General features: G+C 37.8%; 1 protein-coding gene across 1 annotated transcript; it reads left to right on the forward strand.

Annotated features, from left to right (window-relative positions):
* The first annotated feature begins 1,572 nt into the window (after positions 1 to 1,572).
* LOC145816742 (uncharacterized) lies at positions 1,573 to 6,250 on the forward strand. Its single transcript, XM_082912690.1, has 8 exons — positions 1,573 to 1,645; positions 1,791 to 2,496; positions 2,956 to 3,301; positions 3,389 to 3,585; positions 3,667 to 4,533; positions 4,627 to 4,712; positions 5,587 to 5,734; positions 5,890 to 6,250. The coding sequence occupies exons 1-8, from the start codon at positions 1,573 to 1,575 to the stop codon at positions 6,248 to 6,250; spliced, it is 2,784 nt and encodes a 927-aa protein (XP_082768816.1).
* Positions 6,251 to 16,573: the final 10,323 nt, after the last annotated feature.

The following is a 16,573-nucleotide window of genomic DNA, read 5'->3' on the forward strand; positions in this document are numbered from 1 at the left end:
TTAGTGAAACAACTCACATTCTTTTTTTTTTTTTTTTTTTTTCCTGATGTGGGTTTGTGTTAAATAAAAATTAAAATTTATTATAAATCAGGCAATCTAAGTCGTTTAATATTTAGTTAGGTCAATTCACAACATTCTAACCAATTATATCTCTTAGATATTTTTTAAAACCATCCCTTTTTATTTATTATATATAGAATATAGATATAGATATAGACACCTATGAAATAAAAAAATTTATCTATCCATATCCATTTGCTCTATTTGTAACTAATCTTTCTTTATTTGGAAATAATTTTTATCTATTAAATGTAATTATTCTTTTTAATTGTTTGTAATGAAGAATTATAAATTTGTCATGGTTCCTATTGATATTATCCAAACACATGCAGTCTATTAAATTCACTACCCTGCAATTTATATCCATTATTAGTTTTAATGTCACTGTTAGCTATAGATTACGCAAACATAATGTGAAGTGAAACTTGAATTGATTTATTAAATCCGATTAGGGACATACCACCAATCGAATTCAAATGCGTGGAAAAGAAAAAAGCTAGATTAGTTAGTCATGGGTTAGAGTGAGAAGCTCTCGCATCTCTCTAGAAACTTGTGTTTCTAGGGTTTCAATCCCTCATTGAATACGATGCTAGGAGTTAATGTTGTGTCTAGTTCTGAGAATCAATCGAGTAAATGGGTGAGTGATATAAATGTGTTAGATTCAGTGGAGGGAAACTTAAAGGGTACCCTAGGGTTTGTGAGTAACAAGTTTGACATCTTGAGTGAATCAAATATGGATCAAACAGAGGATAGCATCACAAAGATTGTTTTGGGCTCAGAAAAGTCAATCGTCGCTGAGGGCTTGGTGGAAACCCTAAATCAAAAAGATCGTAGAGGTACTATGGTGGATCCTGCAAATTTTCAATGAGTTGTCGATCGATTGGCAAGATTGAAGGATCCATCTCCTTCAGTAATGACCCTGTCTACCCTAGATGGTCCTCAATCAGCTTCTCAATGGTCCGATCGACCGGAAGATGAAACTCCTATGTTTCAAAACCTCCAAGATACCATCTTGGTTACTCGTAATAGGAACGACGTAAAGGGCCATAGTGAACAACAGATCTATTTACCTATCGACACGGAGAAGGAAGAAGTTCGTGTCCCTGTCGAAGGTGGGCAAATAATCGAAGAGACTTCTTTCCAACCTTCTGATTCTGGCGAGGGAGGTGGTCGAGAGGAGATGTTCCCTAGGAGGGGGGCTCTTCAAACTACAGAGGTAGTAGAGGAGGTAGAGGGCAAGGAGGTGGTAGAGGTCAAGGGGGTGAGCCTTCCACAAAAACTTGGGCCGATGTGGCTGCTTCATCAACTCGATCTAGCATCCCATTGAGGTATGTTCCCCTGTTCGGAGTGAGGGTTATGTTAGTGTGAATTTACCTCCACGGCCTAACCCTTTAGAAAAATGGGATTCATGTTTGGTTGGATACTTTCTTGACGAGGGTGTATCCTATAATTACCTGAGGAACAGTGCTTTTGGTTTATGGAAAAACAAGGGTTTGAAAGAAGTCTTAGACAATGGTGAGGGGTTTAGTTTTTTCATCTTTGAAAGCCCAGAGTGCTGCAGTACTGTCCTTGAAGGAGGGCCTTGGTACATAGGTGGATTTAACTTGTTTCTGAAGAGTGGACCCATATGATGAAGTTGACTAAGGGAGTTCCTGTGTGGGCTAAATGTTACAATGTCCCTTTCGAGTACTGGGATAGTGATGGATTAAGCTGAATTGCTAGTGCTGTAGGTGTCCCTTTGTTTATGGACCAGCTCACAGAAAGAGCGAGTAGAGTGTCTTTTGCAAGGGTCTGTGTAGAGGTAGAGGCAACCTCAAATCTACCTGCAATGTTTAAGGTGAACTGTGAAGGAGTAAACGCTGTGGTTCAAGTTGAATACCAAGGTCTACCTCCTAAATGTGAGTACTGTCTAGCTTTTGGGCATGATACCACTAAGTGTGTGAAAACCCAGGTTGCTGCTTTAATCAACATCCAAAAAGAGACAGAGAATAATCTGGATCCAGGCTGGGAAACAGTGATGGCTAAGGGCAAGAGGAAGGTGGGTGTTCCAGATATGCCTTCGGTGTCAGAAATCCATGGAGAACCCCAAGATGATGGGGTGCAGAATCTAGAAATGGGACAGAGTCAACAAGTAGTTCATGCTCAGGTGGAATCTGAGGATAGTCAGTCCAGTCAAGATAACAGAGATGTACTTAGTCCAGCTAGTGGAGAGGTAACTTTGCCGAATTTGGATGGTTTGGAGGCTCTGCGGAAGGAATTGGTGAAGATCACCAGATTGGCTCTTCCACATGATGATGAGATACGGGCTAAAGTGGAGAATTTGGTGGGTTCTACCCCTAACAAAATCAATTCAGCGGACAAGCAAGTCCAAAGTGGTACCAATGTAAAAGGAAATAACTCTGGTAAGGGCAACAAAAGCCAGAGGAAGAAACACAGGTAATCCCAGTTTCTAGCTAGTTTGAAAATTGCATCTTGGAATGTTAGAGGATTCAACAATCCTCATAGACATAAAGAAGTCAGGAAATTTTTGTTGCATGAAGACATAAAAATTTTGGGCATTTTGGAAACAAAAATAAAAGCTTTAAATGAATATCGGGTTTTTTCATTTGGTATAAACAATTGGCCCTTTTTGACAAACTCATAACCTTCTAAAACTGGTCGAATCTGTGTTTGCTGGGACCCAGCTTTTTGTAAGGTGAATTTGCTTCAGGCATCTAAACAATATATCTTTTGTGAAGTCCATGATTTATCTAATGATAATATGTTTAGAGCTTGTTTTGTGTATGCTGATAATAAACATGATGTTAGGATAAGTCTTTTTGAGAATATGGCTACATTATCTCAATCTCAGTCCAAAAATCCTCATGTTTTTTTGGGGGATTTTAATGCTATTAGGTTCCCTCATGAGAAATTTGGGGGCTCTGGTAGTTGGTCTAAGGATAAGGAGGATTTCAACTCTTACATCCTGCAATCTGATCTGGTTGATCTCTCTTATGGAGGTTGCCAATTCACTTGGGCTAACAAAAGAACTGAGGGGGATTATATTGCAACTAAAATCGATAGGGTGTTGGTTAATGAGGCCTGGCTTGATGCTTTCCCTGCCTCATTGGCTACTTTCTTGCCCTCTAGCATATCTGATCATTCTCCTGCTGTTGTTAGTGTTTCTGGTGTGGTGACTTCTTTTAAGAAACCTTTTAAATTTTACGATTTTTGGGCTGATCATGAGGACTTTGGAACTGTGGTTTCAAATGTTTGGCACTAGTATATTCAGGGTGTCCCTATGTTTAGAGTGTGCTAGAAATTAAAGAATTTGAAACTTGCTTTGAAGGCCTTGAATAAGAAAGACTTTAGTGATATTACTTCTAGGGTTCTTGCTTCTAAATTTGAGCTTCTCTCTGCTCAAGGTAAACTAGACAAGGACCCTAGTAATGTTGTTTTACAAAAACTTGAGAGGGCTATCTATAAACAGCATGTTGACCTTCTGGCTGTTGAAGAGAGTCTTGCTCACCAGAAATCTAGAGTCTAGTGGCTTAGTCAGGGAGATAGAAATAGTAGATTCTTCTTCAAAACCATTAAGGGTAATATCAATAGGGGGAAAATTTTAAGCCTGGAATTGCTGGATGGCCAAAAATCTTCTAAACCTGTGGACATCCAAAATGCTTTCACTAATTTCTTTTCTGGTTTATTTGGAACTCCTATTGATGATCAATATAATGGTTTTGGGAGAATTAGGGCTCTTGTTAAATCCAAGGTCTCTGCTGACCAATCCTTATTGCTTGCTAGGCCTGTGACTGATATAGAGATTAAGGACACATTTTGGTCCCTTAAAGCTAATAAGGCCCCTGGCCCTGATGGCTTTTCTACGGGGTTTTTTAAAAGATCCTGGGATATTGTGGGGAAAGATGTTATTCAAGCCATTAGAACCTTTTTTGAGTCTGGGAAATTGTTATTTGAGGTTAACAGCACCATTATTGCCCTCATTTCCAAAGTTCCCAATCATGTTAAGGTGGGTGACTTTAGACCCATATCTTGCTGCAATACCATTTACAAATGTATTGCTAAGATCATTGCTAACAGGATTAAAATTGTTCTTCCGGATCTTATTGATCTTGTTCAGTCTGCATTTGTTCAGGGTAGGAGAATTTCTGACAACATTTTCCTATCCCAAGAACTTATGAGAGGGTACCATAGGAAGTCCCCTACACCGAAGTGTGCCATGAAAGTGGATATAATGAAAGCTTATGATAGTGTGCGCTGGGAGTTTATTATCGATATCCTCAGGGCCATGGCTTTTCCTTCTGCCATGGTCTCTTGGATCCAGGCTTGCATCACTAGCCCTTCGTTTTCTATTTGTATCAATGGGAGCCTCCATGGTTATTTTAAAGGGGCTAGAGGGTTACGACAAGGTGATCCTATGTCCCCTTATTTATTTATGTTAGCCATTGAGATTCTTGCCAGAATCTTAGCTGAGAAGTCTACTCTTCCGCATTTTAAGTTTCATTAGAGATGCGAGAAGACCAAAATCATTAATCTCTGTTTTGCTGCTGATCTCATGATCTTTAGCAGAGGAGATGTGCCTACTGTTAATCTTATTATGGAAGGCCTTGAGGAATTCTCTAAACTTTCAGGCGTAACTCCTAATTCCAGCAAGAGTAACATTTATTTTTCTGGATATGAGATGGGGTTAAGAATGGCAATTCTTGAGATTGCTAAATTTAGAGAGGGGACCCTCCCTGTAAATATCTTGGTGTTCCCCTCATCACCACTAAATTGAGGGCCTCTGATTGTGTTCCTCTCACCGAAAGGATCACAAATAGAGTGAAGAATTGGACTAATAGAGCTCTGTCCTATGCGGGTAGGAGTCAACTTATCCAGTCCATTCTTTTTTCCATGCAAGTGTACTGGTCTTCCCTTTTTATTCTTCCTAAGAAGGTTATTAAGGAGATTGAGAGTATACTGAGAGCTTTCCTTTGGTCTGGTAGTGATCTTAAAACTCATAGTGCCAAAATTGCTTGGGAATCGGTGTGTGCTCCTAAAAATGAGGGGGGTCTTGGTTTCAAATCCTTAGATATCTGGAATAGAGTTGCCATTGCCAAGCATATTTGGTTCTTTTTTTTTTTTTTTTTTTTTTTTTTTTTTTTTTTTTTTTGGGGGGGGGGGTGGGGGGAAGGAGTCTATATGGTGTTAGTGGGTCAAGTCTTATTTACTTAAGGGTAAGAGCTTTTGGAAAGTTAAAGTTCCAAATGACCCTTCCTGGGTGTGGAGGAAAATATTGTCCCTTAGGGATTGGATTTCCCCTCTGATTACTCACCAAGTTGGCAGTGGGGAGTCCATTTTCCTTTGGTACGATAATTGGCATCCCCTTGGTCCTCTTTGGAACAAATATGGGGACAGAGTTATGTATGACTCATGCCTTAACAGTGAGACTAAAGTTAGTTAAATCATTGATGGTAATTCTTGGAAGTGGCCCACTCCTAATTCTTGGGAAATTCAGGAATTGATATCCTCTACTCCTGTTTGCTGTAGACCTAATACTTCCAGGTGTGACCAAATTGTTTGGAAACTTACTACTGATGGTCCGTTTTCTATTCACTCAGCTTGAGATCATTGGAGAAATAGATTTGCTAGAGTGGGTTGGCATAAACTGCTTTGGGGCCATCATAGGATTCCCAAAGTTAGTTTTATAGTCTGGGTGGCTCTTCACAATAGACTATATACTGGTGATAGGTTAATTGTGTTTGGTTTGGCTTCTCATTTTCAATGCCCTTTCTGCCTAACATCTGGGGAAAGTCACTCCCATTTATTCTTTAAGTGCATCTTCTCTAACAGGATTTGGTGTGCTATTGAGGTTATGTGTAATATAAACTGGCTTGATTTAGATTGGCTTGACATTGTCACATATGCTACTAAAGAGGCTAAAGGTAATTTTTTGAGAGCTAATATCCTTGGCAATGCTTTATTGTGTTCTGTTTACTACATCTGGATTGAGAGAAATAACCGTATTTTCAACAAAGAATTTAAACCCGAAGATGTGGTTATCAAATCTATCATCCAGATGATTAGAAACAGAATGATATCCATCAAGAATTTGCCTAGTTCCACAGGTGACAGTTGGTTTCTTGCTAAATGGAATCTGCTAGAGACAATTCTGAAGCCCCACATTATAAGATGTGGGAGGGCTGCTGAGTGATGTAAGTTTACTACATGAGGGTTGAGTGTTGGTGAGTGTAAATCAAAACACAAAACATGCAGCGGAAAAATATTTAGATCATACCTTTAGATGATAGAACCTCGTGGGTAAATCACGTGCTTCCAGAGTTTGATAAACCAACCCAGCAGTGAAGTGATATCACAGATTGAATATCACCCACACAAATCACAGTGCAAATGACTTGATCGTTGTTCTTTTGGGAGAGAGTCAGTATATGGGTAAAACTCAGATCATACGTTGTTTCTGTCATAATCACCCATAACCCATATACCAGATATATAATATAATATTATTATCTATCCATATTAGTTAATGGAGATAATATCTATATCCAGAGTGGTTATCCTAAATAGGTTTGAATTCAATTTTAAAACCTATTTGGATAAGATTCAAATTTAAATTCAAATGGTCATGCCACATGGGCGCCCATTACTAACAGTGAGCAAATAGAGTTTCCTAATGGTTTGGTCATGTGCAGGTGCTGCTTAAACTTTCCCGTGGAATCATTGTTTATTCTTTGAGGGTTGAGTGTTGTGAGGATTTCTTAAGCTGTTACTTCACAATTTGGGTTGAGTGATCTTAGCCAGATAAATTTTGCTAATGCTTATATATAGTGTAATTCTTTATGTGCAAGTTAAGGAAGCAAAATCTGAGTGGTGTGAGTTCCTAAATTGTGGGCCACGTGAATTGAGTGCCTATAATGAGTGTTTTGTTCCTGTTTTCAATCTTAGATGGTTTTATATATGCTGGAAATACTCATATATAGCTGTCTTTACAGGGTGTATCACAATGTCTGAGTTCTACTTGGGATGCATGGGTTGGCTGATTTGGTCCTCCCTAGATGCTTGCTGCTTTGGTGTAACAATGGTTTCATGCCTGTTGGATGTTCGGGTTGTTTGTTTCTTGGTGATGGCTGCTCGAAGCGCCGATTGGATAAAAGTTGTCTTTATTTTACTTTATTTAAACTCTGTTTGGTTTGTTTTATTAGACGGTTTACAGTGGATTCCCGTTGGTTGGCCTATCCATGCGGGTTGTGCATGGCTTAGTAGCTTTATTTGTTTCACAGTGTTATTTTTTAGGACTGTTGTTGGTGTGTTCATGGCCCTCATCCGAAAGAATGCGGCCTATGAACATATTTTGGATCTCTCTTTTGCTAGTTATTTCTATAGCCTATTTTGATTTCTTGTTTTCTGTTTTTAGCGGTGGTGCTGTTTTGTTTTGGTTTGTTTCGGCTTAGCTTTGTTGGGTTGTTTGCCTCCGGCTTTGCTCATGTATAGTTTTGGTTAGGTCCTGGGGCATGCTCCTTGTACCTGTGTATTCTCTGTTTTTCTTTTATCTATGTCTTATTCACCAAAAAAAAAAAAAAAATCAGATGCATGTTTAAATTTTGTATTGATTTTATTATATAGATTATTATTTATTTTTGTTAGCATTGGTATGACTCAATAACACTATACTTTTTTATGAATAGTTTAAAATTCAATTTTATTAGAAGTTCCTTTAGGTACGGGTCATTCGTTAGTATTTTGATAAAACAACTAAAAATTGCAATTAAACCAGTAAATCAGTCAAATTGAAACCGATTAAGTCCACCGGCCAAGTTTGAAGACTAACCAACTCACACAAAAATTAATTAATTGAAACTTTTAAAACTTAAATTGTATTGAATTGAAGTATAAACAGTACTATAACATTAAATAAAAGCATAAGATTCACTTTATGCAAGTGAAACAACCCACTCAATCATTCTTTTCCCCGATATGAGATTGTGTAAATTAAAAGCTAATAATTGGTTAGGTTAGAAGTTTGTTTCAAAACAAACAAATCTAAAAAGAATATTTTGATAAAATTGCTAAAATTGCAGTTAAAATAACGAATCAATCAAATCGAAAACGGTTCAGCCTAATCAGCTAGGTCAAAAAACTAACTAACATACACAAAAATTAATTATTAACAACTAAAATTTTAAATGTTATTTTAAAATTTAAACTGTCTTAAACTGAAACATGTACAACACTATAATATTAAAAGAAAGCATAAGATTTACTTTATATAAGTGAAACAACTCCTTTTTTTTATTTTTTATTTTTTTTTCGTTGTGAGATTGATTAAAATAAAAGTTAAAAATTGTTTGGATATGAAGTTTATTTCAAAGCAAGCAATCTGAGCAGCTCAATCTTATTAGGTCAATTCACCGTGTTCTAACCAATTGTATCTCTTAGATATTTTTAAAAATCATCTCGATTTATTATATAGATATATATATTTTGAAGGCCAAAGCAAGCTCACTCTTGTGGGTTAATAAATAGGGATGACTACAAGTATACAAACTGAGCTAGCTCTTTACTTGGTGTTACAATATTTAAGAAAGAGAGGGAGGGTGTATTATATTGAATGTTGTGTTGAATAATTATGTAATAATGTATACAATACTCATTTATATAAGAGGAGGGAAACCTAAATATGATAATCTTAAATATGGTATGTATAATAGACAAAATATATAGTTACTATATTTAACACCCCCCTCAAACTCAAGTAAAAATACTAACTTGAGTTTGGAGAGAGAAACTAAAATATAAAATAAAACTAAAAAATAAAATAAAAGGGAAATAGATTGCAAAGTCCGAACGAGGGCACAATGACACTTGAGATAGATCAGAGGCCGGAGCTAATACTGGAAGAAAGTTTATGGCCATGTTAGACCATTGAGGAATTGATCGAAACTAATGCCGGGACAGTTTAAGGTCATGTTGGAACATTGTAGAAACTGGTCGGAACTAATGCCGAGACAGTTTAAGATCATGCCCGATCATTGTAGAAACTGATCGGAATTAATGTTGGGACAATTTACGGGGGGTCATGCCGGACCGTTGTAGGAACTTATCGGAATCAATGTCGGGACAGTTTACAGGGTCATGCTAGACCGTCATAGGAACTGACCAGAATCAATGTCGAGAGAGTTTATGTGGTCATGCCGAACCTTTGTAAGAACCACCTAGAATCAATGTTGGGACAATTTAAGGGGTCATATCGAACCGTTGTAGGAACTGACCGGAATCAATGTCGGGACAGTTTACGAGGTCATGTTGGACCATTGAAGAGACTGGATGTTAAACCACCAAGTGTGACACACACATAACTTATGACATGGTGCTAAACGATGATGGCAATAGATGACTGAGTGCGCCAATGGATGACTTATTAGAAAGTGCGCTAGGGGGAGATGCTGTGCCAGGGGGCGACTTATTAGAAAGTGCACCAAGGGGAGAGTTAGATGGTGCATCAGGGGGTTACTTTTGTGGTGCGTCAAAGGGTGGCTTGGGTGGTGCGTTAAAGGGGGTGGCTTAGGTTGTGCGCCAAGAGGCGACTTGGATGGTGCGTTAGAGGGGTTGACTTGGGTTGTGCGTCAAAGGGGACGACTTAGGTGGTACGCTAAGGGGCGACTTGGATGATGGGCTAGAGGGAATGGTTTGGGTTGTGTGCCAGATGCAGCGACTTAGGTGGTTCACATGGTATATTAATATGCTCACCATGATATAGGTATAATATCTCCCCTTAAACTCAAATTGGTTTGAAGATATAAACCTATTTGCGGGTGAGACAGGGGGGAAAGATAAAGTGGAGTAGAAACACACACAAAAAAAAAAAAAAAAAAAGGATTGTGAGTAAAAAAAAATAATATATGATTGAGATATCTGGAGTATGAATAAACCAGTGAACAAAAGAAGAGATCACCACAAAGTAATACTGATAGGAAAATATGACAACGGAAGGCGTTAAGGTCTGGTGGGCGGCCAAGGTAAGACTGTCGCCCGCCAGTAAAGTGAAATTACTAGGTACTGAACCTAACTTTGATACCATATTACAATATTTAAGAGAGAGAGAGAGAAAAATCTGTATTATATTGAATGTTGTGTTGAATAATTATGTAACAATGTATACAAAACTCCTTTATATAGGAGGGAAAAAACCTAAAGTATGGTAATCCTAAATATGGTAATGACTATAATACGATATGTATGATAAAGAGAATATATATTTACTATATTTAACATTTGGATTAAGTCAGGTTGATCGAATATTCATGCTAGGATGAAATGAGATATGATGAATATCGTTGGTGATATATGCAGACATAATATGCTTGTTTGGGTGTAAGATCTAGCAAGTTGCGAGTTGATAATAAAAAAGTAAAAGTTCAATTTTTTTTAATAATCAATTTTTCAATTTGTTTAAGATATTTCTACTTCATAAGTTGTAACAAAATTGTACTAAATATTCTCATATAATTTTTCAAAACAAAAAAGGGCATGTAATAAATACATTCCCTGAGGTTTATTAAAAATACAAATTCTCTCCTCATGTTTACAAATTACATTTCACCCTTTGAAATTTTTAATCATATAACAAATGGCCCCGTTCATTAATTCACTATTAAGTCAAACAAACAAAATGTATAACATAAGCAATAATTTTATTTTATTTTATTTATTTATTTTTTTAAATTTAAAATACCTATATTAGTCATTATGAAGTTAAATTCTTTGTTTTCTTTTTTCTTTTTCATTTTAGAAATACTTATTCTCCATTTTTTTTTTGGGTGAATATAAAATATTTTGGGTGAATAATATTTATTCTTATTCTCCATTTCTCTTAACTAGTAATATCATTTTGCCCAACCATCACACTTTCCCACTCTCAATCAACATTAATGTCATTATTGTCCACAGGCATTTGGTGTGTTACCATAGAAGATGGTTAAAAAATATTGTGACAGTGTAGAGAGACAGATTTGTTGGTGGAGGGAAGAAAATGAGGGTAGCATGATAATTTTATTTTGATATTAAAGAGTATTTAGATTTTTTTATTTTTATTTTATTAAGTCAGTTGTAACAAAAATTCTAACAATAGGGTATTTGTAATTTTTATAACATAAGGAGAAAATTCATATTTTTAACAAACTTCAGATGGTATATTTGTAATTTACTAAAAAATTAATCACTACAAAAAATTAGGGTTTTAGAGATCAAAATTTAGGGACAAAATTATTTTTTAAGGATTGAATATTTTTTTTTGCGAAAAGTGTCATTATATTTTTAGTAACAAAAATTAGACATTAGTGATGAATTATTATCTTTTTGGGATCAAATTTTGTCTAAAAAAACAAACTCTTTTGAGAGCAAATTATTTTGTCTCTTAGTGACATTTTCAAAATTTTGTCACTAAAAATCTTATTTTTGACTTTTCGAGACGATTTTTTAACGACTATCCTCACGATGATAGAAATTGGCTTCCTAAATATCTTTTGCAACAAAATTTTCACTTTTAGAGATCAAAAAATTTAATCTTAAAAATTCTTATATATTGTAGTGAAATAAATAAATAAACTACAAACAACTCCTTAAATGACACCAAATAGTATCACCGGGGGTGGTGGCCTAGTAGAGAAAGCAGTTCTCTCCATAGGGTGACCCATGTTCGAATTCTGGGGGGTGCGAATAATGGTTGGATTTTCAGCTAGCTCTCTTTGAGATCTCCCACTGTATTTCGATTGATTTTGGACTCTTCTGTGATATGTAGTTGAGCTCCATTGATGTCTCAGTAGTAGGTCTTTTCCTTCCAACAACACTCTCTACTTTTCACTAGCTAAAGTACAAAAAAGTACACTCTTTATTTTGCCTAATTACTTTAGCTATTATGTTCTCCAACCACGCTCTTTATTTTAGCTAATCATTTAAACTAACTGTATGGGTATTTTTCAACCACACTGCCCGTTTAGTGATCAGCTGGAAAGCACAGGCAGAATAGATGGCTTTAGCAACCTGTAACAGAAAGAAAAAGCTCCGGCGGTGGTTCTTCCACCCGGGGGCACTCCGACGATCAAGTCAGTATATCTCTCAAAGATAATCAAGTGTTAAACTGAATACTCAAAACATAAATTGCATACCTTAGACCCACGGGGGTGCCTCTCTTTTATAATATACTCAATCCAAGTCCCACTAGAAGTATGACTTCTATGAACTCCAATTTACTGTTTACTCCGGACTCTTTAAGAGATAAAGATAAACTCCCTAAGAGCTTTATCCTTATCTTGGTTAAGTCCCCTCTTTGCCTTAGGACTCTTGTCCCTTATCTCGGATTCCGATATCTTCGGAGATGACCTCGGCTTCTCCGAGATTACCTCAGCTTAACTACCAGGGCACGTGGCACCTCGGCTGACACGTCGGCGTCACCATGCCACGTGTTGGCATTCAGAAAATATATCCCCACAACTGCCCCCTAGGTTCTATTACCTCGGTATTCTGAGGTGATGGAACCTATTCCGATATTTTGTCACTTCTTTTCTGAGTAATGGCTCAAAAACTGATTAGCCAAGATTATCTACTTTCAGCCGACGTGTTCTCTTCGGAGAATAAGGCTTCGGTCGTACTCTCCCACGCGCATGAGCTGTCATGCATATCAAACTGTTCTTTTCACGTGTTTTGTATTCATTGGAGCGTGTCAATGACGCGCCTGAAAGCTGTCTGTTCGTTCGTCTGCGCCGTCTGACGTGTGCGTTGCTCTAGGCGTAATAATTGCCCTATTTTTGCCGCCGTTTCACGTTTTAATCAAAACTTTTCCTTTGCCTCCATTTTTCCTTCAGTTTTTCATTCTGTCTTCTTGCTCTTTCTCTCTCTGAAAGCTCTTTCTCCTTCGAATCTGCCATTGTTTTAATCTCTCTTCTTGAACTGCTCTTAATCCCTCATTCTTGCGAAGCCTTCTTTGCTGTTGCAACCGGTTTCTGGGTTCGGCGAACATTGCCTCGGCTTCATTTGTCCTGGTAAGACCCTTTCCTTTAATTCTTCTATTCTCTTTATGTGCTTTTGTCTGCCTGTTGCCATTACTGATCTTGTTCGAAGCCCTGGATTTATTTGTATCTTGGATTTGTGGCTATACTTTGAACTTCTATACTTTTTACCATTCTCTTTGCCGCTGTTCTTGATTCTGAAACTTTGTCTTTGTTTCCTCTTTTTTGTATCTGCCCCAGATCTGTGCCTTCAATCTTGGTCTTTATAGTTATAGCGACCCCGGTCTTTTCCCATTTGATTATTGTATCCGGACTTAGGTTCCGTAGATTCTGTCATTGTATAATTGTTGTTGTTGTTGTTATTATCCCTTATTTTCTCATTTGGAATTATAGGATGCATTGGGCAGGTTTGTTTCAGGTTGGTTGGGTTTAGAAACCAAGTATTGCTGTCCAGGTTTTTGGTTCTTCGCTCGAGCGAGGAGTTGGTCGCTCGAGCGAGAGGTGGCGTCCAGTATGGACCTGTAGCTTTGCATTCTTGGCTCGAGCGAGATTTTCTTCGCTCGAGCGAGTTAGTCCGTTCTTCGCTCGAGCGGTAGTTCCTTCGCTCGAGCGTGAGTCTGGTTACAGACCTGAGGGTTTGGGTTCTTCGCTCGATCGAGTTTTCTTTCGCTCGAGCGAGCTTTTGGGTTGTTGGCTCGAGCAAGGCTTCCTTGGCTCGAGCGTGGTTTTTTTGTGTCTGGTCGCTCGAGCGACCAAGTCTTCGCTCGAGCGAGCCTGTCAGGTTTAAATAGGCAGCAACGTGTTTCAGATCAGTTTTTCATTCCCTTTCAGATTCCAAAACCCTAGGTACGAGTTCTCTCTCCCTCTACACACCTTCTCTCTTGGGATTGATCTATTTAGAGTGAGTTTCTACCTTAGATCCTTTATTAAAAAGATAGAGTGGGTCGAGGGCTTCCTTTTAATCTGAATTGTTGGTAGTTTGGAGCACTTTGGAGTTTGGGCATTCATCTCCATCTTCTCTTTTGGGGTTATTTCTTCGAGGTAGGGATTTCCTACTCCATCTTATAAGTTTTGTTCTAAGTTTTAGTATTTCGATATGTTGGGGGGTACTTTGGTAATTTTGGGAAAAACCCTAGTTGTAATAATTAATTAATTTGTATAATTAATTTATGGGAATTGGGGAAATTGGTTAAATTCATGAATTGGGGGAATTTATTGGTTAAATGGTGTAGTTGGATAATGTGTATCACTCACCCATTAAATTGTGAATATATTTATTTCCAGTTTAGAAATAACTGTTTTGGGCTATCGGTGGAGGATAGTCATGATTGTTGTAGACATTGCATGTGGATTAGGAATAATTGAAACTAATCACATTGGTTAAGTCATTAAATTTTGACTATTTCATTGATACAGAAAATACGTGTATTGATTGAGCATTGCATTTGCATACATTGTTTTGTGTGGGAGGAGATAGGGGATGTACTCCACGGTTTAGGGGAAGATAGGGGATGGACCTCTAAACCGGATTTTGTTTGGGAGGAGATAGGGGATGGACTCCATTAGCATCACTTTTATGTGTGCTTATTTATATAGAAGTGTTTGTTGATACAGCACTAAAATGTGTATCAATCTGGAAGTATGAAGTGTTTGATTTGAGCTTGAGTCTCATTTGTTTGTTGATATTGAAAGAATGTGAATATGATATATATACTTCACTGTTGTAAGTTTGGCCAGGTTCTGAGCCATGTTGATAAAGTTGGAAAGTAAAATGTGTCATGAGACTGTAAAATGAAGTAATTGATTATCTTGGTTAACCATCTGTTGAATGCTATTGCTTTATTCATTGCTTATATGTGGTTTAGTATATTTCTACTGGGCTGTGGCTCACCCTATATGGGAACATCATTTTCAGGTTCAGGTGATAAACTACCTCCAAGGACTTAGCTTGGGAGGGTTTGGCTTCTGGACTTTGAAGAAGACTATCTTTAGTTAATTGTCTGTATTTATTAGTACATGTACACATTCAAGCCTAGGGCTTTTCTTGTAATGAGTTAGAACTCATATTTTGTATCCAAGTGTTGGCTTGGAAAGATGTAAGCCTGTAGGGCATTTTATTTGATATTTCATGTAATGCTTTTATTTAGTAATACTCTGGTGAATGAATGAATAAATTGATTTCTTTAAATAATGCTTGTCAATGATATATATATATATAATGGGTTATATTTTGAGGGCGTTACAACTTGGTATCAGAGCGTACCAGGTTTGAATAGTTTGGGTACGTGGGAAGTGATTAGTATCACAGTGGGTTCGTCTCGTTTGATAGAGACTTAGTGTAAAGTTATATGTTTATGTGATAACATGTTTATGTGATTATGTGGGTATGGAATGTAGTTTCTAGGATGTTGATTGGACCCTTGAGTTTCTAGTAGTCTTGTTGGAAAGGCACTTGATCACTGCTGATTCCAACCGGAACTATAGTAACGCATTGGGACTATCATTATCCGAGAATGAAATTCGTAGGTGCTTATGTGATTATGTGCTTATGTGGAATGAATTATTGTTGTCCATTGCATTAGGACGCGAGTGTTTAGCTTCGGCACATTTATTAATGTGCTAATGTCTTTGTTTCCTTTGTTAGGATGTCAGGACGAGGACGAGGACGCGGTAGGCGTGGTAGGCCGGGTAGGCAGGAGGTGCCTGTGCCAGAGGAGATTCCGGTAGTCCAGGAGGGAGTTGGCCAGGCCAATGTGGCCGAGCCAGCAGGCCAGCAGGCTATGGGCGCTCTAGCCCGAGAGATAGCAGGGGCATTCAGGGAGTCAGTAGGCATTCCCAACAAAACTTGAATACTTTAGGCAGGAATTCTCTATCCCAGCCGATGTTCAGCTTAAACTGGCTGGGGACAGTGATACCATCATGCCCACAGACCATACGATGCCCTTCCCTATAGTAGCTTTCACCGAATGTCGACTCCGGCTTCCACTTCATCCCCTTTTCCGTCATGTTCTTTATTTCTATAAGCTGAACCCCATGCAACTTACTATTAACTCCTATAGGGTGATCAATGGTATTATTGCTTTAGCTAGGCAAGAGAACCTTAGAATTACCCTGGCCGACCTTCAATACTGCTATACCATGTGCCCTCTTGACCTGAAGGATAGGGGTTTCGTTTATTACCTTAAACCGAGATCTACTCAGTACAAAATCGTAGCCGACCTCCCAGACTCCAACAAGGGGGCTGGAGATGATTTTCTCATTGCTTCTGGAAATTGGGAATTTGGCCCAGATGAAGATGTCCACCTCTACCCTCTTCCTCGAACAATTACAGAGGGCAAGAGTAAGAGCCCTGAGTCAACACTTAGTTGTTTTTATTTAAGTCCTTAATACTTTTTTGTTTCTGACGTCTGTTTCTTTGTCCTGCAGATCTTCATCAGCCACCGAAAAATTTTTGTCAATCCTTCTTCCCAGGAACAGATCTAAAAACACTCCTTAACCTTCCAATCCATAAA

This window comes from Camellia sinensis, unplaced genomic scaffold (genome assembly GCF_055761805.1).
Source record: "Camellia sinensis isolate YWXY unplaced genomic scaffold, ASM5576180v1 Unanchor4, whole genome shotgun sequence".
NCBI lineage: Eukaryota > Viridiplantae > Streptophyta > Magnoliopsida > Ericales > Theaceae > Camellia > Camellia sinensis.

What these genes read in the sequence shown, in the direction of transcription:
- LOC145816742 (XM_082912690.1), top strand. Translation starts at nt 1,573, where the DNA reads ATGGTGAGGGGTTTAGTTTTTTCATCTTTGAAAGCCCAGAGTGCTGCA. An exon ending in ATGAGGACTTTGGAACTGTG is followed by an intron (nt 3,302 to 3,388) that starts GTTTCAAATGTT and finishes CTTGCTTTGAAG; the next exon opens with GCCTTGAATAAGAAAGACTT. An exon ending in GCCAGAATCTTAGCTGAGAA is followed by an intron (nt 4,534 to 4,626) that starts GTCTACTCTTCC and finishes GATCTTTAGCAG; the next exon opens with AGGAGATGTGCCTACTGTTA.